The sequence below is a fragment of the Erinaceus europaeus genome, chromosome 6 (genome assembly GCF_950295315.1).
Source record: "Erinaceus europaeus chromosome 6, mEriEur2.1, whole genome shotgun sequence".
NCBI lineage: Eukaryota > Metazoa > Chordata > Mammalia > Eulipotyphla > Erinaceidae > Erinaceus > Erinaceus europaeus.
Genome location: NC_080167.1, coordinates 50960559 through 50985656, shown reverse-complemented (window position 1 = coordinate 50985656; position 25098 = coordinate 50960559). Strand labels below are relative to the sequence as shown.

The 25098-nt window shown below is 43.3% G+C and overlaps 1 protein-coding gene across 1 annotated transcript in view; it reads left to right on the top strand.

Moving 5' to 3' along the window:
- The first annotated feature begins 23228 nt into the window (after positions 1 to 23228).
- CCDC3 (coiled-coil domain containing 3) overlaps positions 23229 to 25098 on the top strand; it is a 60719-nt gene continuing 58849 nt past the window's right edge. The window contains exon 1 of the mRNA XM_007524635.3: positions 23229 to 23759. Within this exon, the coding sequence (XP_007524697.2) occupies positions 23386 to 23759 (374 nt within the window). The 5' untranslated portion in view covers positions 23229 to 23385. The remainder of the gene's footprint in view (positions 23760 to 25098) is intronic.

Sequence of the window (25098 nt, the reverse complement as noted above, 5' to 3'; positions counted from 1 at the left end):
ACAGATGATTGCCCTATGCTATCTCTGCTCACTTCTTGTTCTCAGACTCAGTTCTGATCCCTGAGCATAGAACTTTGCCACTTTCTTAGTGGACTTTTTTTTTTAATGTTTATTTATTTATTCCCTTTTTGTTGCCCTTGTTGTTTTATTGTAGTTATTATTGTTGTCTGTCTTTGTTGTTGGATAGGACAGAGAGAAATGGAGAGAGGAGGGGAAGACAGAGAAGTGAAGAGAAAGATAGACACCTGCAGACCTGCTTCACCACTTGTGAAGCGACTCCTCTGTAGGCGGGGAGCTGAGGGCTCGAACCGGGATCCTTACACCGGTCCTTGCACTTTGCACCACATGTGCTTAACCCACTGCGCTACCACCCGACTCCCTCTTAGTGGACTTTTAGAGACCCTTGTGTAGAGTGTCAGATTGTTCAGTATTGTTGGCACATGGGGTAGGAGAACTTATCTTTTTTTTTCCTATTTATTTATTTTTAGAGCTGGTACTTCATGCACACACCATTTCACTGCTCCTAGGCATGTAAAGAAAGAGAGAGATGACAGGATCAGAGCCTTTCACCATGTACACATGAGCACCAAGTACAGGGCTCAAACCCTGGCCCTGTTCATGGTGAATTATTCTTTGACCTCTCTGTCCTAGGTAACAATATCTGATGGTTACAGTGACAACTGAACATTCCCACCCCCAAAGTACTTCCAAATCCTGATGGGTTGGAGGGTAGGTTCTTACTGCCTGCAACTGTCAGTGCTGAGGAGAAGGTGGGGGACTCTCAGGTTCAGAGGGGACACTGGCTTACCTGAGGGCATACTGAATATTAGTAGTAAAGTCAGGATTATATTCTTAAATCTGGACTGGGCTCACCTTCCTGCCATTCTCTGTAAAGTAGATATTAACATACAAATGAACTTACTATTCCTGGCCAGGTTTTGTGCAATGCTTTAAAGTGCTAAGCACAAGAAACTCTGTAACAGTCCCCAGATACTGATGGTCTATTTATAACTCAAAGAATATCAGCTATGCTGTGATTCCTGGGTTAATGTTGGGTGGTTTTGTCACTGTGTGTGAGCACTGGAGAGTATAATCACACAAACCAAGATGGTGCTACACTCAGGCCAGATGGCTGGGCCTTTTGACAGCCCATGTATCTATCTGTGGGCCATCTTTGACTGAGACATTAAGGTCTGTGTGGCTCTTTATAGAAAAATAATTTAACTTAAAATAAAAACTGGAAGCACATGTTTTTATTATGTGTGCATATGAAAGAGACCAGAATCCATGCTACCATTGATGATGCTTTATTTATAGTTTTTATGAGTGATTTAATATTGATTTACAAGATTATAAGATAATAGGGGTATAATAAGGTTCCCACCACCCATCCCCCTCCATTGGAAACTACCCTATTGTTTATGCCTCTGAGAGTATGGTATAGTATTTTTTTCTAAAGCCTATGAAGGGATAACAAAAATGCTGATGCTCTGTCAGAAGAGATTAAAAAAGATAGACGAATATATTTTACTTTCTTTTGTATAGTTAGTTGAGTAGATAGAGTGATTGAGGGAAGTGAAGTAAGGGGTAAGAGAGGATGGTGTCTAGGCCTAAGTAATAAATATGATCAGAGGATTTAGGATGCCTCCTTTAGACCATTCTATTAGAATCCCAGGCTTATTAGGTTTAAGTCTAATCACAGAGGGATAGTAAACACTTTGACTTTGAGGTATATATTTGCTCCTTCCTTATGGATACCTGTACACCTGTACCTGGTACCCTAGGTTCTAGCCTGTATCTGTTATCTGTAACTGTGTTAGAAAATGTTCCAACTGAAATGGAAGTAGTCCTATGTGTTAGGAAAGATCTAACCAGATTAGAGGAGTTGGGAGGTTGATGTCTTAGGTTTGGCATCTCTGGAGACAATCCACAGTAACAAGTCAGTAGCAGCACAAGGTGGCATGGCGGCACTGAGGCTGCAGTGCTTCTGCAGGTGTCTTGGCTGTAGTTGATGAGGTTTGTTAAGTCAAAAAGTTGTAGATAGTTGTTTTAGGGGAGACTCTCTACTGTTTGCTGTTACTCAATAGCCACACCTCCCGGAAGTCTATTTTCATACATTTAAAAATATTTATTTAAAACATATGATGAAATTTCATATGAAAGAAAGAGAAAAACCAGAGCACCTCTCTGTACACAAGGGCCTAGGGACTGAATAGGGACCCTTAGAGGTGCAGGTACTACACTCTGCCAACAGAACTTGCCCTGCCTGTGATGTCTGATGTCCATTTAATTAGAAGGTTTCAGCTGGTTTTTATCTTTCTTTCTTTCCTTACTTTCTCTTCCACTTCCTTCTTCTTCTCCTCTTCTTCCTTCCTCTTATTTATTTATTTATTTTTTGTTATTATGGTTTTGGGAATTGAAGCCAGAACCTCACACCTACAAAAGTATGTATTCTACCATTGACTTGCCTCCTGGGTCTTTGGAAGTACATATTTTATTTTAAAAATAATTACTTATTTTTTTAGAGAAGAAGGAAGGGAGAGACCACAGAACCAAAATTCTGTCACTGTGGTGGAACCTGGGCTTGAACCTGGGTTGCACATATGGCAAAGCAGCGCACTATCCAAGTGAGCTATTTCACCAACCCTGGAAGTCATACAACAGCTCAGTGTTGGGTGGAAGGCCACATCCAAGCCCAGACAGGGAGCTCAAAAAGCAGACCTGGACTGCTCGGTTTATGCCCTTTCTCTTCCCCCCACCCCACCCCCCCAGTCCAGAGCCAGAATGGAAAACCCAGCATGTCTGCACTTGAGCTTCTCTTCCTGCTAGTTCATCAAGACACACCTTTTGGAGTTTCACCTCTAATAACTCTAGGAGCTCTTCTTCAGGCTCCTGGGCTGAGTGAGGAAGGAGGACCCTTAAATGGCACCCAGGTGAGCAGTATCTCAAGGCATTACCTGGAATGGAAGCTGAGGCAGGTGGTTTACAAAAGACCCAGGCTAGCTTGGACCTTGGACCCCTCCCCCCTTCCCAGCAGCTGCTGAGCAAGATGCTGTCTGCTAGGACTTGGAGCCAGCAGCATGGCCACCACCCTCATTACTGTCTCAAATGTGCAAATCCTCAGCTCCTTTTGTAAATACAAAGAGGACCCAGACAGAAGCAAATTGAGCCAAGGCATTTTCTCTGCATCTGTTTTCAGCAAGACACTAAGCCCCCAACTTCAAATGTTCCTAATCCCCTACCTGTGTCAGCTAGGGACTTCCTCTTCTGGAACTGAAGGCTTTGGTTGGCTTTCTCTCTCTTTACATCCCTTAAGCTTTCTCTCTCTTTACATCCCTTAAACAATCAACTTTTGTTTTCTCTCAGCAGACTTGTACCTGGGCCCCAGGCTGTGCTTTCTCCAAATGCTGTGATGGAAATACAAGCCCCCTCCTCCAGCTCTCCTTGGAGATCTTAAGACCTCCCCTGGAGAAAACCTGTTATGTGGGACCCTGAGCTGTGAAGTGTCATTCCTCCACTTGGATCTAGCAGTGTGGGGAGTGTGGGCACTCAGGTACATGTGGGTCTAGGTGAGCCATGAGGGGCATCCATGAGGGCACAGCCTCTTCTGGAAGTCTTGGCTGGAAAGGATGGCCACAGTCTAAGAATGGCTTTTGCAACTGTAGCGTGGAAGAAAGTCCCCTCTCTCCATTCTTCTCGTGTTGGCTGAACAATGAAATTAAGGCTGGACAGACTAGTGGGAGGAAAAAAACAAATTTAGTCAAACACATGTGAGCATCTACATGGATGTGGATTCTAAAGCAAATGGGGTCTAAGGTGATTATGTTTAGCAAAATAAGTAAAGAGAGAAAGATGACTTCTGGATGGTTTCACTCATATGTGGAATCTAGAGATCTGATAAACATGAACTTGGGGGAAAAATAGAAGCAAGCAAACTGTTTCGATGGCTTGTGAGAACTATGGTGGTTATATTTAGAGATGGGAGGGTAGGGATACAGAACTTTGGTGGTGGGTCTGGTGTGGAACTATACCCTATAATCTGACAATCTGGTAACATAATATTAATAACAACTAAAGAGGGGGTCAGGCAGTAGCACAGTGGGTTAAGTGCGCATGGTGTAAAGCACAAGGATCCGCTTAAGGATCCTGATTCGAGTCCCCGGCTCCCCACCTGCAGGGGGGTCGCTTCATAAGTGGTGAAGCAAGTCTGCAGGTGTCTCTCTCTCTCTCTCTCCTCCTCTCTGTCTTCCCCTCCTCTCTCGATTTCTCTTTATCCTATCCAACAACAATGACAACAATAACAACAATAATAATGATGACAACAACAAGAGTAACAAGAGCAACAAAATGGGAAAAATAGCCTCTAGGAGCAGTGGATTCGTAGTGCCAGGCACTGAGCCCCAGCAATAACCCCGGAGGCAAAAAAGAAAAAGAAAAAAACAAATATAAAAATAAATAAGTAAGTAAATAAAGCAAATGGGGTCTAGGTCCTGAGCCAAGAAATGAGAAGGGACCCAGGGCTTTAAGGAGAGAGAAAGGGACTCATATGAGGGTACTTTGTAATTAGATGTTTGTCCTGCCATGTAGGCAGGTTCCTTTGATAGCTTTCTTTTTGGGAAAAACACGAATTTTGGATATGACCCTACCCACCCCCCAGTTTTTACTCTTCTAGACAGTTAAAGGACTAGTGAACGTTTCTCATGAGTCTGTAAGGCCTTGATTGACCTCCGCTTCTTCTTCTTCTAGCGTTTGCCATTGACCTCCGCTGAGGTTCTAGAAAGACATGTCTTGCAAAAGTCTTCTCTGAACATCTAGGAGAGATATTTCCTTCACAACCAATGTATGATGAATTCTTCAAGACAAGGGACCCAGATTCTTTGACAACCCAAGGCATGGGAAGGAAATAAAAAGGGAAGGGAACTGTTCTAGCATGTTAGAAATATAAGACCTAAGAGACATACAAATCCACTGCTCCTGGAAGCCATTTTTTTATTTTATTGTTGTTGTTGTTATTGTTATTGCTGTTGTTGTTGGATAAGACAGAGAGAAATCAAGAGAGGAGGAGAGAGAGTCAGGCGGCAGCCGAGCGGGTTAAGCACACGTGGCGCGAAGCGCAAGGGCCAGCGTAAGGATCCTGGTTTGAGCCCCCGGCTCCCCACCTGCAGGGGAGTCCCTTCACAGGCGGTGAAGCAGGTATGCAGGTGTCTGTCTTTCTCTCCCCCACTCTGTCTTCCCCTCCTCTCTCTATTTCTCTCTGTCCTATCTAACAACAACAATAATAACTACAACAACAATAAAAAACAGGGCAACAAAAGGGAAAACAAATAAATATAAAAAAGAAAATAAAAAAAAGAGAGGAGGGGAAGACAGAGAGGGGGAGAGAAAGATAGACACTTGCAGACCTGCTTCACCACTTGTGAAACAATGCCCTGAAGGTGGGGAATCTGGGGCTTGAACCTGCATCCTTACTCCAGTCCTTGTGCTTTGTGCCATGTGTGTTTAACCCACTGCACTATTGCCTGCCCCCCTTGCATTTTTAAATTTTTTTACTTGGTAGGACAGAGAGAAATTGAGAGGGAAAGAGGAGAGAGAGAGAGAGAGAGGGAGAGAGAGAGAGAGAGATTGGGCAGTAACGCAGTGGGTTAAGTGCACATGAAGTGAAGCACAAGAACTGGAGCAAGGATGCTTGTTTGAGCCCCCAGCTCCCCATCTGCAGGGAAATAACTTTACAAGCAGTGAAGCAGGTCTGCAGGTGTCTATTTTTCTCTTTCCCTCTCTGTCTTCCCTCCTCTCTCGAATTCTCTCTGTCCTATCCAATAACAACAACAAAAAACAATGGAAACAATAACAATAGCAAGGGCAACAAAATGGGAAAAATGGCCTCCAGGAGCAGTGGATTCATTGTGCAGGCACTGAGCCCCAGCAATAACCCTGGAGGCAAGGGAGTGGGGGAGAAAGACACCTGCAGACTTGCTTCACCACCGGCGAAGTAGTCCTCTGTAGGAGGAGATTGGGTGCTTGTACTCAGGCCCTTGTGCCAAAACTTGGCCCCTCTTTATCTCTTTTTGTCTTTTACTCTCTATTAGAGGAAAGAAAAGACAAAACAAAACCAACAGAAAACCCAGTAACTTCCAGGAGCAGAAAAAATAGTAAAACTGCATTAGATATTTGAGGAATTTTTGTGAAGTTGGGGAACACATAAGTTGGATGTGTGAATGGCATTATGGTTAGGTTGTATTATAAAATATTCCCCCCCCCCTTAGATGCCTAGTAGAGTACTTAATGGTAAAAGGATTTGCAAACTGGATTTGCTTACGTGACACCCAACTTAAAGAAAAGACCACAGGGGCCAGGTGGTGTCACATCTAGTTGAGAGCACACATTATAGTGCACAAGGACCCAGGTTTAAGCCTCTGGTCCCCACCTGCAGGGGGAAAGCTTCACAAGTAGTGAAGCAGGGCTGCAGGTGTCTCTCTGTCTCTCTCCCTCTCCAATATCCCCCTCCCCTCTTAATCTCTATCCAATAATAAATAAATAAAAATAAAAAAGTCTACAGACAAAAAAGTACAGTATAATCTTGATGCTGAAGCTGGGTAGTTGTTACCTCAGAACTTATTGTCTCCTCCTCCTCCTCCTCCTCCTCCTCCTTCTCTTCCTCCTCCTTCTTCTTTTTATAACTCGCTTATTGCCTTCTATTTTGGAGTATATTTGGAAATTTTTATTTAAAAAATGAACAAGGAGACAAAAAACAGCTATTTTAATAAAATACAGGAAATGTGTCAGCCAAGAGAAAGCATAGTTTTCTAGAACTTGCCTGGTTTGAGCTCTTTGGAAAAGAGATTTCTATTTGCAGTTTGCTTTTTTAAGAAATACTTATTTATTTATTTTAATTTTTAATATTTATTTTTCCCTTTTGTTGCCATTGTTTTATTGTTATAGTTATTACTGTTGTTGTTATTGATGTTGTTGTTGTTGGATAGGACAGAGAGAAATGGAGAGAGGAGGGAAGACAGAGAGGGGGGAGAGACAGATAGACATCTGCAGACCTGCTTCACCGCTTGTGAAGTGACCCTTCTGTAGGTAGGGAGCTGGGGGTTCGAACTGGGATCCTTACACTAGTCCTTGTGCTTTGTACCATGTGTGCTTAACCTGCTGCGCTACCGCCTGACTCCATTATTTGTTTGTTTGTTTATTTATTTAGAGATAGAAAGAAGAGAGAGAGACACCAGAGTACTGCTCAGTTCTAGCATAGGACTGTTCCAGTGATAGAATTGTGGCCTCTGAGGCATAGAAGTCTGTGTCTAACAGGGTGCGCTATTTCCCAGGCTTTATTTGCAAAATTTGGTATAGTTTATACAAAGTTTAAAAATCTATACATGGGGACCAGGTGGTAGGGCACTTGGTTGACTGCACATGTTGCAATATGCCAGGACCTGGGTTTAAGCCCTGGTCCCTGCCTGCAGTAGGGGGAAGATTTGCAAAGTGGTGAGCAGTGCTGTGGTGTCTCTCCTCTCTTACCCTGGATGAAAAAAATTTAAAAAATGGCTTCCAAGAGTGATGGAGTCTTGTAGGCACTGAAATAACACTGGTAGTAAAAAAAAAAAAAAAAAATACATCCTCCCTACAGGCACTCCCCTGTGGTGACTTTGGGGTCAAACTGGGTCCTTTTGCATGGGAATGTACGCTTTCTACCCGATGCGTCACCTATCAGAGCCCATTCTATAGGTAATATTTTGTGGATTGCTTTTAGAGAAAGTGCTAAAATTCAGTAATGTCAACAGTTTAAAAGATATAGAACACCATACGTACTCTTAACCACATGGTAGCAGTTTCCCCATATTTTTTTTCCTTCTTATTCATATAAGGGAATGGACAGTTCCTGGTGATGTCAGGCTCTTTAGCCCCACCCCCCCACCCCCCTAGGGAAAGAGGTCTTGGTCACTGGTGCATTTTTATTCAAATCCATTTACTAAAACTTCTCTGCAAGGACAGTTTTAAGTCAATGAACTTAAATTGTAGATGAGTGGGAGGCCAGGTGGTGGCACACCTGGTTAAGTGCACATAGTACTAAGCATAAGGACCTGTGCAAGCATCCTGGTTCGAACTCCTCAATCCCCACCTGCAGGAGAGGGAAAGACACTTCACAAGCAGTGAAGCAGGTCTGCAGGTGTCTTTCTCTCTCCCTCTTTGTCTCTCCCTCCTCTCTCAATTTCTCTCTGTCCTACCCAATAAAATGGAAAAAATGGCCATCAGGAGCAGTGGATAAGTAGTACCAGCACCAAGCCAGAGATAACCTTGTAGGAAAAAAAAAATCTATGATGAGTGGTAATCAGACAGCTTTGACAGTCTTTACTGGATCTGAGATAAAAGACCAAGAAATGATCACCTGGACATAGTTTAAATTTTAAAAACATTACACACACACACACACACACACACACACACACACACACACACACACAGTGTTGCATCAATCTGCCCACTGTAGACCAGAGGGTTCAGTCATGTGTGTGAAGCCATTAGACTGCAGAATTATGCTCATGCTCTAAAGAGGACTGTTGTCCTTGACTTCCACCATTGATAGAATTTACTACTTGGAGAGACCCTGGGCTTAGAGTCTCCACAGATCAGATTATGGGCTTCAGATGCTGGTTCCACCATTTATTAGGAGGATCACTATGAGAATTTGTGTATCTTGGGGGCTGGGCGGTGGCACACTTGGTTAACCACATATAGTATTAACCACAAGGACCTGCACAAAGATCTGGGTTCGAGCCCTCAGCTTTCCACCTGCGGGGGGGGGGTGCCTCACAAGCAAGAAGCAGGTCTGTGGATACCTATATTTCTTTCTCCCTCTCTATCTACCTCCTCCCCTTTCAATTTCTTTCTATCCTATTCAATAATGAAATAAAATAAAATAAAAATAGGAAAAAATGGCCACCAGGAGCAGTGGACTCATAGTGCAGGCATTGAGCCCCAGCAATAACACAGAAAGCAAAGATAAATTAAAATAATATAAAAAGAAAAGAATTTGGGCATCTTACTATAGCTTTTATGAAGCATTAGTAGAATGATAATATTTATAGTTAACTTGTATGGTGATAGTGGTTACATGATAAAGTACCCACTAGAGTGTTGGTATGATATATAACCTGGGTATATGGTGATGATCCAGTGACTGCTGATAAATGAATGACTAGTGTCTTAGTGTCAGAGACAAAGGGGAAGACTTAGTATTTGTATAAATACCTGGGGTGGTGGTGGTGGTGGTGACATATATGTCACCTGGTTAAGCACACATATTACCAAGCACAAGGACCTGGTTTCAAGCTCTGTGCTCCCTCCCTCCCTGCAGGGGGTCTGCTTCACAACTGGTGAAGTAGGTCTGCAGGTGTCTATCTTTTGCTTCCTTTCTATTTCTTCATTCTCTCTCAATTTCTCTCTGTCCTTTCTAACAAATAAATAAACAAAATTAGAAAGAAAAAAATGGAAAAAGGCCACTGAGAATGGTGGATTTGTAGTGCTGGCAATTAAAAAAAAAAGAAGAGAAAGAAGTATCTGGTAAGTCAGAATAAATGGCAACCATTTCTGGAAGGAAGGCCTTGGTTTTTTTTTTTTTTTTTTTTTTTTTGCTTAATATTGATTTACAAAATCATAAGATAACAGTATTATAATTCTGCACTGTTCCTATCACAAAAGTTCTATGTCCTCATTCTCTTCACTGAAAGCTACAGTACTTCTTCCAAGATTGCAGATATTGGTTAACTATTATTTCTATTACTGTATGTCTATATATATATATTTGCCCACTTTTTTTCTATGAACTTGACTTCTCTTCCTTTCTAAGTCACACCTATACCTATAACTACTTCTGAATGTCCATCCTTTTCCCCTCTACTCTCTCTGGGTCCTGATGGAGTTGAAGTTCAGAGCTCTTTGTTCATTATCACCCTTTTACTTCCCCCATTGGGAGTATGGACCAAAAATTCTCTTTGGGTTGCAGAAGGTGAGAGTTCTGGCTTCTGTAATTGGAAGCCATTGAATCTTTTTCTCCTCTGCTTTTTAAAGACATTGTGTCTGCTGAAGAGCCCTTTCTAGCAGGAAATTTCCTGAAGTTAACTCTGGGTTCTCAGAAATATTTGTTAGCAGAAGTTGTTGTGGAGATTCTCTCATGAACCCAGACACTAATCCTTCTCATACACTCATTCCAGAAGTTTCTTCCTTCCAGCTTGCTGGTACACCAACCAACTCACCAGTCTTTAGTAATGCTACCTTCAGGTTACACAGAAACAGAGCAAATCTGGAAGCAGAGTTTCTAGGTCTTTAGAAAGTCACCAAGATTGCCATGGAAACTAAAGACAAGGTGACAAAACTCCCAGGAAGTGATATCCTTGGCTTAATTGCTTATGAAGATATGTGAAGGCATCCTGAAGCTTCAGCTGTGCTAAACTGAGAGATTTGTCAAGGAAATGAAAGACTACATAACGACACCCTCAGGAAGGCCGAAGTAGCAATGCTGAAAATTATCGTCTGTGGAGAGGCATTTTGATTAGAGAGTTTTAGTTACACCAACTCTCTGATTCATGCTGGGTTAAAAAAAAAAAAAAGCTTATGTTACATTAACTGTTACACGATTAAACTAAGAATCTCTTGGAAGGAAAAACATTGCCAACCTATATGCTTCCTTCCTGGATTTTAAATGCCTTAAAGATGAAATGTTGTTTCATCAGGGATTATATAAGAGCATAGCATGTTTCCTAAATTTTAGTTAGTCGAGATACTCAGATGTTTCACGTAAAAAAAGACAAAGCCTAGCAACTCAGTGCCAAATGTATGCTGTGTGCATTATGAAACATGAAGTTCTATTATTTGCTGAAGTTTTCTTAAAACTTAAATATGTCGGGAGCTGGGCAGTAGCGCAGCAGGTTAAGTGCACGTGGTGCAAAGTGGAAGGGCCGGCTTAAGGATCCTGGTTTGAGCCCCTGGCTTCCCACCTGCAGGGGTCACTTCCAAGCGGTGAAGCAGGTCTGTAGGTGTCTATCTTTCTCTCCCCTCCTCTATCTTCCCCTCCTCTTTCGATTTCTCTTTGCCCTATCCAACAACAACAACATCTATAACAATAACAACCACAACAAGCACAACAACAAGGGCAACAAAATGGGAAAAATGGCCTCCAGGAGCAGTGGATTCATAGTGCTAGCACCGAGCCCCAGTGATAACCCTGGAGGCAAAAGAACAAACAACAACAACAACAACAAAAACCAAAAAAACTTAAATATGTCACAAAGGACAACATTTAGCCTTTACTTGAGAAAGACACCTTTGCTGCAAAATGTTCTTTGTAGATTAGAGACCTTTCAGGGCAGACTCCCATAGCACTTTCAGATAGAGGTAGTTTGTAGAAGCTCTTGCTGTGGAAAGGCCTGGTGTAAGAAATGTCAAGCCACTCCTAGTTCTCAGTGCCTAGTTAGGGAATTGATGAGCATGGCAGCTAACTTCTTTATGAGTCAAGCAGAAAAAAGATCTGTCAAGATGAAGGATGATGTTTTGGCGATATTATGAGGGTGTTATTTCCAGAGGCATGAATGTCCAAATTCTGTTTTGTGACTCACTCTTCCTCTGCAAGGGTTCTTGACCTGTGAGATTCAATAAGAAAAACAATGCAGGAGCTCTTTATATCTGAGGAAAATGGGTGCTAGAAAAAGGCCATTCTGATGTCATTCATTTAAAGTGGGGGCCAAAATGCCATAATGGATAACATGAAAACAAGTGTGATTGTTATGAGTTTTTTAGAAACAAAACAAGCATTTATAAAAGTGAATTTATTTTGTCTCATAATTAACAGTGATTTGCTCAACCCAAAGGAAATTCAGTGCTGGTTGGAAAGATGTGATGGTAGACTTTGGTGGTGCTAACAAGCTGTTTTTCTTTGGATTTATTTACAAGTCTCTTCATGTTAATTCTGGACTTGGCAGTGGAACACTAGCAACACTAGCAACACTAGGAACACTAGAGACTAAGAGCTCACTCAGTAGAGCACAGCTCTTACCATGCATGAATCCATTGGTTTGAGCCCTGACACCACTTGGGAGCAGCATAGACTGCGCCAAGGGAGCTCCATGGAGGGTGAAGTGTTGCTGTGGTGCCTTTCCTCTCTCCTCTCAGTGTCTTTCTAAAAAGTGAGAAAGTTGGACTTGGGAGCCCACTCAGTGACATCACACCTGAGGAGAGCTTAATTTCATTTCATGGTGCTGCATTAAGTATAGATTTAAAAGAAAGGAAGAAAGAAAGAGAGAAAGAAAGAAAGGGAAGAAAGAAAGAAAGAAAGAAAGAAAGAAAGAAAGAAAGAGAGAAAGAAAGAAAGAGGATCAGGTGATGGCACACCAGGTTAAACACACATAGTATGAAGTGCAAGAACCTATTTAAGGATCCTGTTTCGAGCCCCTGGTTCCCCACCTGCAGGAGGGTTGCTTCACAAGTGGTGATACAGGCCTGTAGGTGTCTATCTTTCTCCATCCCCGCCTCAATAGCTCTCTGTCTTATCCAATAAAATGAAAAAAAATTTTAAAAAGTCCCCAGTGAATTTGTAGTGCAGGCACTGAGCACTGAGCCCCAGTGATAACCTTGGAGGCAATAAATAAAAAAATAAATAAATAAAATGAGAGAGAGAGACAGAGAGAGAATGAATTTGGGTCAGAGAGATAGCTTTCTGTGTAGTGCCTTGCTCTGCCTACAGTCCAGGTTAGAGTCCAGTATCCTAAGGGAAGTGTCAGAGCATTAGAGGAGGCTCCAGTGCTGTGATGTCTCTCCCTTTCTGTCTGTCTTTTCTCTTTGTCTCTCTATCCCAATGAAAAGTTGGTCTAAAAGTGGTGAAATTGCACATTGTAAGGCCCTGGTTTGGCAATAAATAAATAGTGATAGTTGTGAAAGATGTAAGTTATTGCATATGCATATCCCTGACTATTGAGGATCTCTTGTGTTCCTGTTGATTATGCATGTCTTCTTTGGAGAAATATCTGTTCAGGGTGCTGAGTGGTGGTGCACTGGGTAACCATGTGCAAGGACCCAGGTTCAAGCCCCCAGTCTGCAAGCTTCATGAGCGGTGAAGCTGTGCTGCAGATGTCTCCCCTTTTATCTCCCTCTCTAGCTTCCCCTTGCCTCTCAGTAATATCAACTATAAGCAAAATAAAAGAAAAGAAAACTCTAGTTCAATCTATCCATTTCAAAAATCAGTTTGTTTTGCTATTGAGTTATATATATATATGTTTTGGGAATTAACCTCTTACTAGATATATGATTTGAATTAATTTTCTCCTGTAGATTGACTTTTCATTTTGTGGCTGACTCTTTCAAAAAAAAATTTTTTTTTTGTTAAATCCAAGAATTCATTACCAAGAGCTTATAGCCTATGTTTTTTTTTTCCCCTAGAAGTTTTATGTTTTCAGGTTCTACACTTAAATTCTTTTTGAGTAAATTTTTGTGTATCGTGACATATTGAGTGGTCCAGTTTGATTCTTTTGCATGTAACTGTCCAGTTTTCCCTGACTCATTTTTGTTGTTGTTGCCAGAGCTTCACCACTTTGGGATGACTTTTTCAGATAGAAAGAAAGAGAGTCCAGAGCAAGAGAGAGAGAAAAAAATACCACAGCACAGACACTTCCCCAGTGCAGTATGTGTTAGACTTGAAAGTGGGTCATGCACATGGCAAAGCAGGCGCCCTGCCAGATGAGCTATCCTGCTGGCCCTTGAATGCCTTTAATTTCTCTTTCCTGCCTAACTTATCTAGCTCAGACTTAAAAAAAATTTTATTTACTTATTTATTTATTAGTGAGAAACATAGGAGGAGAGAGAAAGAACCAGACATCACCCTGGTACATGTGCTGTCGGGGATTGAACTCAGGAACTCATGCTTGAGAGTCCAGTGCTTTATCTACTGTGCCACCTCCCGGACCACTCTAGCTCAGACTTTGAACAACACCTGAAAGTATTAAGAGTGGTTATCTTTGTCTACTACCTCACCTGAGATCATTCATGTCCTTTCTAAGTGGAGGTACATGTCCCCTATATCCACAATGTTGAGACTTTACTTTTAAACCACAAATGAGAGATTAAACTCATCTTACTGGAGAAAACTGGACAGTGGGAGGCAGAGAAATCACAAGGCAGAGAAAGAGGTAGATGCTTTACTCTAAGTGCAGGTGACCCCTAATTTTTGTCTTCATTCTGCCCAGTGTGAGGGAGAAAGGAGAACTCAGTAGAACTGTAACTTAGCAAGAGACAAAGGCAAGTTGGTCTCAGACCTGAGCTCTTGTATGACTTGAAATCCTCAGGACTTAATATTGAGAAAAGGAGTTTTTGAAACTGAGTTTTCCCAAAGTCTTATGCTAGCATGGGGAGGAGGTTGGCTCTGAAAGAGGAATGCAGTGAAATGAGAAGCCATTAAGTAAAGATCTGGAGACCAGAGCGAGACTGAGCTGGGATTGAGCCGAGTGGAAAGATGGAGAGGAACTGATTGTATCTTGGATTGATTGATTTTAGAAAGCTGTTCCATAACAGCTGTCTACATTTATTGGTAAATGTTAAGCTTAGCCATTTCCACAAAGAACTACATTTTTGTAAGAATGAAGAAAACATGTGTTATTGTATTATATTATAGCCATAATGTGTGGGCCTCAAAGCCCATATTTTTGAGTTTAAAAACACAAATTAAATGCACAATAAGAGAACATTAAATCAAGGATTAACTAAAACATGTTAGTACTAAGTAACTTTGAGAGAGTTTAGGCTATACATTTACATGTATGGAACATATGTATTCATCCATCCATCCATCCATCCATCCATCTGTACATCTGTTTATTCATCTATACATCCAATATTGAGTGCATGCTCAGTGTCAGTTATTTTATCTAGTGTCCATATTATTAATTAAGGTTTGGAAATCTTACTAAAAAGCTATAGTGTATAAAATTGGGTCACTAGCACTAGATCATAGTATTTTTAAATAGAACAAAGTCAGGAGTGGGAAAATTTGAACAAAGTGAAATCTTGTAGAAAGTCCTTTGCCTTTGGGATAGAGCATGCTGTTGTTACTGAGCTCATCTTGCTTTTGCAATGAGAGTACATAAAATAAACCCTTTGGGGAACTACATTAACTGTGCTGCCTTTGTGGTTTTGTTATAAATGAACCAGAATATTTCTTGATGCCAGAGAAAGGGGACTGCGCACTATCTGTTGAAAGTTTTATTTACCTCCAGCACAATCTTTACTAGCCCTTTTTCATGCAGTGCTTGCATAGCAAACATGAGAAGCGCCAGACTTTCTCTCAAACTTTGTTTCTCAGGAAGAATCACAATATCCCACCATACCAAAAATCCCCTGAGACCCCTTTTCTGGAATAGGAGGACCCTTCTTGAGCAGGCTTTCCACAGGATTTTAACTCTTCTGTGATCTGGCTAAAACATAGAACCAGTGAATTGGAAACACACAGTGAGATATGTGTTTGGAGTCTTTATAAGCTTTTCCAGGCATGCTGGTCCACCAGCATTCCACACTCCCTGAGCAGATCCCATGAACTGAGATGCCAGGCGTATTCAGAGATGTCAGTGAGCTAGAAGGCACTGTGAGTTTACAGTCTCTTGTGTGGGTTCAGCCTGGAGTTTCCATTCATTAGGAGGCTCATTCCCTTTAAGGACTTTACTTCACTCCCAGCCTTCAGCCCCTCCCTGGGAGACCTCATTTCCTCTGGGAAAGAGCCACTTGTTGATAAAGTTTCAGAGAAGCCAGTATAGCGTCATAATAATCACACATAGCCCTTCTGACTTTGGTTCGTTTTTCCCCCTCCATTTCATTCTAGTGATGTGAAAGGAAGATCAACAAAGTTCACCTTGGTCTCACTCTGAGGGGGTAGTTATTCTCTGATATGGAACTGGAAACTTGTCTTCTTAGAAATTAACCAGAAACAGGATATGTTGAATCCTTATCTTGTTCTTAGACTAACATTTCACTGAAGGTGTCTCAGAGGCTGTTAGACAAGAAGACTTCAGAGCATTCTTCTCCAGATAAAGACATGTCTTCAAAGACTACTTCTCTGTCCATCTTATCAGTCACTCCAATTTGACTATAGACAGACAGATAGATTAGCTCCAACAAGACAGGGTCTCTAATTCATTCCTGCTCCCTCAGGGTTTAGAGTAGAGCCCAGAACTCGACAGAGGAAAGGTAAATGCTGTGAGTTATTTTCTGAGATGTGAATAATGATTAGGGGAAATAGCATAATGGTTATGCAAAGAGAATGTCATGCCTGAGGCTCCGAGGTCCCAGGTTCAATTACCCTGCACCACTGTAAACCAGAGCTGGGCAGTGCTCTTGTTAAAAAAGAAAGAAAGAAGAATGAATGAAGATCAATATGCTCAATCCATTCAGAATCTAAAAATATACACACTTACTCTGGTTTCTCTTCAGATCGCATAAATCTTTCGCCTTTTACTAAAAGTATACACAAAAAGATGCTGGGCATTTAGTTGGATGGACTTAAAATTACAATGGGAATTCATAGAGCATCATCTCAGGAACCTGAACAATCACCTAGTCTCCTGTTTTTTGCCCATGTTTTCATGAGGAGAGTGAGTGAGGAATGGAACATGATCCCTAACCAAGCAGCTCATAGCACCTGACAGAGTTCCTGTGGGTGCTCGTCAACCCAACTCAGCTTATCATTCTCGTGGTGCATCCCGTGAGTACCCATTTATTGGGGAAACTGACGATCCTTCCTAGCCGACTGAATCCACATGGATCCCAGTCACTTTCAAAGCCAGCAACAAGCAGACATCAGGCTCAACCTGACGCTGTTGACTGGCTACGGAAGAAGGGCAAACGCTAGAAGAAGAAGCTTATCATTTTTCTGAAATGTAGCTGCTTACAATGGAATAGATTGTAGGTCTGCTAAAGAGTTCAGGTTTCTTATTTTTTTTCCCATTTCTGAGAGGGCAGAACTGTCATGGACTCAGCCGTGGAAGTGTCACTTAAGCTAAACACTGGTCTCCAAATTGGATGAATTCAGGATTAAATTGTAGACAATAGGGAGTCGGGCGGTAGCATGTGGTGCAAAGTGCAAGGACCTGCTTAAGGATCCCGGTTCAAGCCCCCAGCTTCTCACCTGCAGGAGAGTCGCTTCACAAATGGTGAAGCAGGTCTGCAGGTGTCTGTCTTTCTCTCCCCCTCTGTCTTCCCCATCTCTCTCCATTTCTCTCTGTCCTATCCAACAACAATGACATCAATAATAACAATGACATCAATAACAACAACAATAATAACTACAACAATAAAACAACAAAGGCAACAAAAGGTGATAAATAAATATTTTTTTAAAAGTTGTACACAATGGCTACATGTCCAAAAGCTGCCACCTCCTGAAAATGTACCATGTATGGCCATGCAAGGAAAAGGGCAGGGGAGGAAGGGAAGGGAAGGCATCTCTGCTGTCAGAAATCTTCCCACTTTCTTTTTTCTAGAACAAAATCCCAATGGAGCTTTGATGCATAAAGATATCTCTTCAGAAGGAGGCCCCATTTGAGAGCCCGGGGACCCCAAGCAGGGAGTCCTAACCCCATGCCTGATTCCCAGCACCCCTGACGGCCTGTAGTTATGTGACCCTGGCCAAGGCTTTAACCATCAGGGAGTCCAGTGGCTTTATCTGTGAAATAACTTTGACTTCCGGCCTCCTGAGGATGCAGTCACATTTCCATGGCATGTGGGTAGCCTCTAGGAAGGACTCTGCATCATGAGGAAATATGATACTGGAGAAGAATGTCTCTTTTTAAAAATCTTTTTTAAAATTATATTTATTTATTTATTGGATAGAGACAGCCAGATATTGAGAGGGAAGGGAATGATAGGGAGAGAGACAGAGAGACACCTGAGCCCTGATTCACCACTCATGAAGCTTTCCCCCTACAGGTGGGGACTGGGGGCTCAAATCCAGGTCCTTGTACATTGTAACATGTGCACTCAACCAGGTGCACCACCACCCAGCCCCTTTTTTTTAAATCTTAAAACAACACAAATTTATTTCCTTATTATACCGGGGAACCAGAAGTGTAAAACCAGAACATTAGCATTGCTACAGTCCTTGTGGAAGTTTCAAGGGAGAATTTATCCCCTTGTCTAACATCCTTTCTTGCATCAGTTATTTCTTTCTTTTCTTAATTGGGGGATTAATGGTTTATAGCAAATACAGTTATTGCTAAGTGTGTACAATTTCTTAGTTTTCTGCAAAACATTCTCACCCCCAACCTATGTTTTCCTCCACTATAAGGCACCAGGACCTGAAAGCCGATCCCTCCCCCACAAATCTTTTATTTTGGTGCAATACACCAAGCCCAGTCCAAGTTTTGCATTTTGTTTCCACTTTTTTTCTGTTCTTATTTTGCAACTTATATCTGTGAGTGAGATCATCTCATATTCATCCTTTTCTTTCTGGCTTATCTTATTTAACATGATTCCTTCAGGTTCCATTCAAGAGGAAGTGAAGGTGACTTCATTATTCTTAATAGCTGAATAATATTCCATTGTGTATATATACCACAACCTACTCAACTATTCATCTGTTGTTGGACACTTGGGCGGCTCCTAGGTTTTGGTATTACAAATCGTGCTGCTACAAACATAGGTATACATAGATCTTTTTGGGTGAGTGTGCTTGATTCCTTAGGAAATATCCTCATGAAAGGAATTGTTGGGTCATAGGGTAGGTCCATTCCAGCCTTCTGAGAGTTCTACAGAAGGGTTCTCCATAGGGTTGGGCCAATTTATATTCCCACCAGCAGTACCAGGAGGATTCCTTTGCCTCAAAACTTCTCCAGCGTTTGTTGATACTATTGGTTCTGATGTTTCATTTTCACAGGAGTGAAGTGTAATCTCACAGTTATTTTCATTTGCATTTCTCTGACAATCAGTGACTAGAAGCATTTTTTCCTATGTCTGTTGGCCTTTTGGATCTCTTCTTTGGTGAATATTCTGTTCATATCCTCTCCCTACTTTTGGATGTTTTTTTCCCCCTTAGTTTGGTGAACTCTTTATGTATTTTGTCTATTAGTCTTTTGTCTGATGTAGGGCATGCAAAGATCTTCTCCCATTCTGTAAAGAAAACAGTGTATTTTATTTTAAGACACTGGTCTCTGCTCAAGCCTTTTTCTATTGATATATTGTATGACAGTTACAGACTAACTGAGAGGAATCTGAATTTAATTCAGCTAGGATAATCCAGGACCTTAGTGGCTAGAGTTTTTTGTGTGTTCATTTGTCAACACAGGGGAAAAAAAAATCTGTGGAGAAGGTAACTTAATTGCTTTTGGGATAAGTATCTGTTTGCTTATTCATTTGTTATTTATTTTACATACTTGGAGCCTGGTGCACTTTCACCACTCTAAGCCATCTTTTCATTTGGATAGATAGAAAGAGAGGGAGAAACACCATGGTAATGGTGCTTCTTTCAGTGCTATAGCACATCCCATGTGATGCTGACACTTGAAGCTGGGCCGCACATGTGGCCAGGGGCAGCCCTACTGGGTGAGTGATCTTTCTAGCCCTGACTTTGCTTGCTTGCTTGCTTGTTTGGGTGGCACCAGGGAAAGAATCCAGGGCTTCCTTATGCATGTATGCTGCTGCTGAGCAGCTTCCCTGCAACAATTTTTTGTTCTTTATTTGAGAGAGGGGGAGATACAGAGAGAGAGAGACAGAGAAACAGAGAGAGTGGCTCCCACAGAGAGAAGAGAGACACTATAGCACTGCTTCACCATCCCTGGAGCTCCCTTGGTACCACTGTCCACGGTGTTCCCAGGAAGTGTGAGGGCTTGAACCCAGGGTCTCATGCATAGCAAAGCATGTGCTCTACCAGGTGAACTTTCTCTGGGCACCTGAACTAATTTTTGGATACTGTCCAAGCTATGGGTTGAGATTATTATTATTATTATTATTATTATTAGCCTCTATTATTGCTGGGGCTCGGTGCCTGCACCACAAATCCACTGCTCCTGGAGGCTATTTTTTCTCTTTTGTTGCCCTTGTTGTTTTATCATTGTGGTTATTATTATTATTGTTATTAATGTCGTTGCTACTGGATAGGACAGAGAGAAATGGACAGAGGAAGGGAAGACAGAGAGGGGGAAAGAAAGATAGACACCTGCAGACCTGCTTCACCGCCTGTGAAGAGACCCCCCCTGCAGGTGGGGTCCGGGGCTCGAACCGGGATCCTTACACTGGTCCTTGTGCTTTGCACCATGTGTGCTTAACCCGTTATTATTATTTTTATATATGGATATTAAATTGTCCCAAAGATCTCTATTCTTCAATAAACTGTCTCTACATATGCAGAAAGTCAATATTTGTACCCAGAACATATGAGTCTTAGATTCATGGGTGGAAGAGGCTTATACATCATGAAATTCAGTAACTCACTTGTAAAGCTTATCCTTCTCCCAGCTACCTGAGCTATGCATGTTTGGGTCCTAGTCCCCACAGAGGAACTGCTGATTCAGGGACACCGCGGTGACTCCATGTAAAGAACACAGTCAGAAACCCTGGGCCAGACTGAGAAATGCATGATGGGGTGTCTGTGAGGAAGCCTCCAGAAGGACAGCTTCTCAGAGGTGCTCACTGTCAGGAAAGCCTTTCAGGGTTGTGCTTGGAGAGCTTTGTTTCTGCTGAGTTTATACAAGGAGAGAAGAAGCAGCCACAGACACTGATGTTTTTTAATATTTCATTTCATTTATTATTTTTTAATGAGAGAAATAGAGACAGATACAGAGAGAAAGACTGGAGCACTGCTCAGCTCTGGCTTATGGTAGTGCTGGGGACTGAACCTAGGACCTTAGAGCCTCAGGAATGAAAGTCTTTTACATCACCATTATGCTGTCTTCCCAGCCCACACTGATTTTTATTTGTTTATCTAGATGGAAAGAAAAAAGTCAGGGGGCTGGGCTGTGGCACACTGGGTTAAGCACACATAATAAGAGGACCCACACAAGGATCCCGGTTCCAGCTCCTTGTTTTCCACCTGCAAGGGGGTCATTTCACAGGCAGTGAAGCAGGTATGTATGTGCCTATCTTTCTCTCTCCCTCCCCCCTCTATATATGTATGTATATTTATCTTCCCCTCCCCTCTCAATTTCTCTGTCCTGTTCAGTAAAATGGAAAAAATGGCCTCCAGGAGCAGTGGATTCGTAGTGGTAGCACTAGACCCCAGTGATAAACCTTGAGGCAAAAAAAAAAAAAAAATCAGAGTTTTTTTTTTCAGTTGATTTTTTTTTTTTTTGCCTCCAGGGTTATTGCTGGGGCTCAGTGCCTGCACTATGAATCCACTGCTCCTGGAAGCCATTTTTCCCCCATTTTGTTGCCCTTATTGTTGTTGTTATTATTGCTATTGTTGCCATTGATGTTGTTGTTGTTGGATAGAACAGAGAGAATCAAGAGAGGAGGAGAGACAGAGAGGGGGAGCGAAAGCTAGACACCTGCAGACCTGCTTCACCGCTTGTGAAGCAACTCCTCTGCAAATGGGAGCCGGGGGCTCGAACCGGGATCCATACAGTCGTCTTTGCGCTTTGTGCCACTTGGGCTTTGCGCCCTGTGCGCTTAACCTGTTGTGCTACCACCCAACTCCCAAAATCAGGGTTTTTAACATCTATGGAAGTGTTTTAATCTTCTCCAGGCTTTGAAGGCATTGAGAGTGGAATTAACACCAAACATTTTCTTCTGACTTATTCGGCAAAAGAAATAGCATAGGACTCAAATCGAGCAGGGTGACTGGGAATTACAAAGCAATGGCAGTCCAATTACACACTCACTTAGCCACCACTGTTAGGCTGAGGTTATGGTGACTCATTTACCAAATCACATCTAGATAAAGGGCCACTGTGCCTGCAAAGCATTATCTATGGTGCTGTGACATGGCTCAGCTGGGTGAGCATAGAGCTCCAGTGCCTGAGGCTCCCAGTTCTTCTTCTTCTAGCGTTTGCCCTTCTTCTGTAGCCAGTCAACAGGTCAGGTTGAAAGCTGTCAGGAGCTGCTTGCTGCTGGCTTTGAAAGTGACTGGGATCCATGTGGATTCAGTCGGCTAGGAAGGATCATCAGTTTCCCCAATGAATGGGTACTCACGGGATGCACCACGAGGTCGATCCAATGCATCCCAGGCTCCCAGTTTGATCCCAGCATCAACATTATTTGTACTAGAGGGTAGCTCTGTGCCTTCTCTCTCTCTCTCTCTACCTTCTACCTCCTGTGAAATAAAATATACATTTCCCTTTCTTTTTAGTTTTGTTCATCTCTGGGGCTTCACCTAGACTGTCTTATTTGCTTCAGAAAGAGGAAGACAGCAAAACAAAAAAACAGGAAGAGAAGGAAAGACAGTACAGCACCTAACCTTCCTTCAAAACAGTATGGGCTGCACACATGATAAAACAGTATACTATCCAACTGAGATATTTTATGTCCTAGTAAATCTTTTTAGTTATTTTTTATTTTAAAATATTTATTTTAATGAGAGAGAGAGAGACCTCAGAGCACTGCTCAACTCTGGCCTATGGTGGTGCTGGGGACTGAACCTGGGAACCTCAAGCATGAGTGTCTTTTGCATAACAATTATGCTATCTTCCCAGCCCCAGCTTAGTCAATCTTTTGAAAATATTGCCCAGGACTGGGAAGTGGCTCACCAAGTATTGTGGTCATGCTGCTAGAGTTCAAACCCCAGCACTACATGTGCTCCCAGAGAGCCTTGGCACTGAGAGAAACCCAGTAGATGGTGGAGTAGAGCTGTGGTGAAACTTCTATGTGTCTCAAGTAAAAGTGCTGAGAGTCAGCCTGGGGGAAGTAGCATTACACGTGAGAGGCCCTGGCACTGTAACAAACAAATCATTGCCTATTTTGTTCCTGGTATCATGTTGTAGTTAGTCTCTTATGTTTGGTTGCTGGGGTTTGAATGTCACACTTTATTTGTTTATAAAATAAAAAAAAAAAAACATCGACAAGACCACAGGATAAGAGGGGTACAATTCCATACAATTCCCACTACCAGAGTTCCGTATCCCATACCCTCCCTTGAAAGCTTTTTGACCCAGACCATCTTTGGGGCGCCTGGAGAGGCCTTGGCCACTGCACCGGTCCCTAGCCCTCTCGCCCTGGGCGCGGGGTGGGGCCTGGCGGGAGGCGCCTGCCCAGGAACCTATTAAAGCGGGCGCGTGGAGCAGCGGAGCAGTGGAGCGCCACCGGCTGCTCTGACCGGCCGGCGGGACGGCGAAGTTGGCGAAGAGCACTCGGCTTCCCCGCGCCCGCCATGCGCCCCGGCTAGTGTCCCGCCCGCCGCCCGCTGCCCGCGGCCCGCCGCCCGCCGGCATGCTGCGCCCGCTGCTGCTCGCCGCGCTCTGCCTGGCCGGGCCGCCCCCGCCCGCGCGCGCCTGCCAGCTGCCCTCAGAGTGGCGGCCGCTGAGCGAGGGCTGCCGCGCCGAGCTGGCCGAGATCATCGTGTACGCCAAGGTGCTGGCGTTGCACCCCGAGCCGCTTGGCCTCCACAACCACCTGCCCTGGCAGCACCAGGTCGGCTCGCCGGGTCTCTTCTACTCGGCGGAGGTCCAAATGCTGTGCGACCAGGCGTGGGGCAGCATGCTCGAGGTGCCCGCCGGCTCCAGGCTCAACCTCACCGGCTTGGGCTACTTCGCATGCCACTCCCACACCGTGGTCCAGGGCTACTCCTACTTTTTCTTCCTCAGGTGAGCCCGCCTTCCCCTCTGCCTCCACCTCTTAGAGAGTACCCTTGTTTGGGGCCAGTTTGGATTGCCCTGGGACTCTTGTCGGGAGTCCCATTGGTGCCAAGGCTGAACTCCTTCCTGTTTATTTACTTTTGCTCAGTCAAGGGCTCTGCGGAGGACCCCGCCTTCCTCCCAGGCTATTGAAAAGCAGGGGTGATTTCTGTACTTAGACAAATTTTCCGGAGAACCTTCAAGTGGTTTCTACAGTATGTTTGACTTTACCGTTATTATTTTTTAAGTGGATTCAGAGAGTCACTTGGGATGGCGAGAAAAAAAGAAACCCAAACTGAAATCAGACTGTTGTTAGAGTTTGGACTCTGCCCCTCTTAATTGAGATTTGGAGTTTGTGGCCGACTATCAGGAGCCTCGGTCTTCTCACCTGTAAAAGATGAGAAACAAAGCCGGTGAAGACTAAGGGGCAGTGGCTCACGGGGCACACCTGGTGCAGGGCACGCTACCTTAGTGCTCTCTCCCACCTGTTTGGAGTCTGAGCATGCGCAGCCCACCTGTCTTGTTTTACTCTGATAGGGTCCTGTCAGCTACCAGCCTACCTCACTGTAGGGCTCTTCAAAGCCTGAGGTTTAGAAGGATACCTGCAGGAGTGTCCAGGCTCCACGTTTTCAAGAGAGGTGAATCCAGCAGGCTGTACTCCCTGCTAGGTAACCCCTGGACTATCTGAAGTTCCATGAAGGTTGCCCAGGGCCCAGGGGGAATGCTTGTGTCTGGGAAGTCAGGCAGTGGGGTATGATGAAGTGTGCAGAGAATCAACAGGTGGAGCCGCACACACAATGATGGTCTCCATGCAGATTAGGAGAGTGTTGTAGAGAAACCAAGACAGATGGGATCTGAACCAGACAGCAAACTATGAGTAGCTCCAAGTTGAGCTGGGTGGCAGTTGCAGCCCCTTCCCGTCTATTTCCCCCCACCCCTTGCACTCCTACCCCAGCCTGTGACATAGGGAGGGTGTTTGGGCACCAGGTCTACAGAGTCACTTGTAGCTTGTGAGGTCTCACTTCATTCTAACAGCACAGATGCCTCACAGAGGGGCTGTTGCCTCTCAAGGCCATATGTGCTTTCTGTATGGAAGCCAGGTTTTCTGAGTTTACCATCCATGCTGTGCTTTGTGCTGACTTGAGTGGAGATGCTGGGCACTGTTGGATTTATTTATTGATTGATTTATTTATTTATTCAGTTGCTGAGGAGATGTAGTTTCTAAATAAAGCCAGGAAGAATTGAGACAGTATTTTTTTTTTCCCTCCCCTGGTCACTAGGGCTTCACTGGAGCTGCATGCCTGCATGA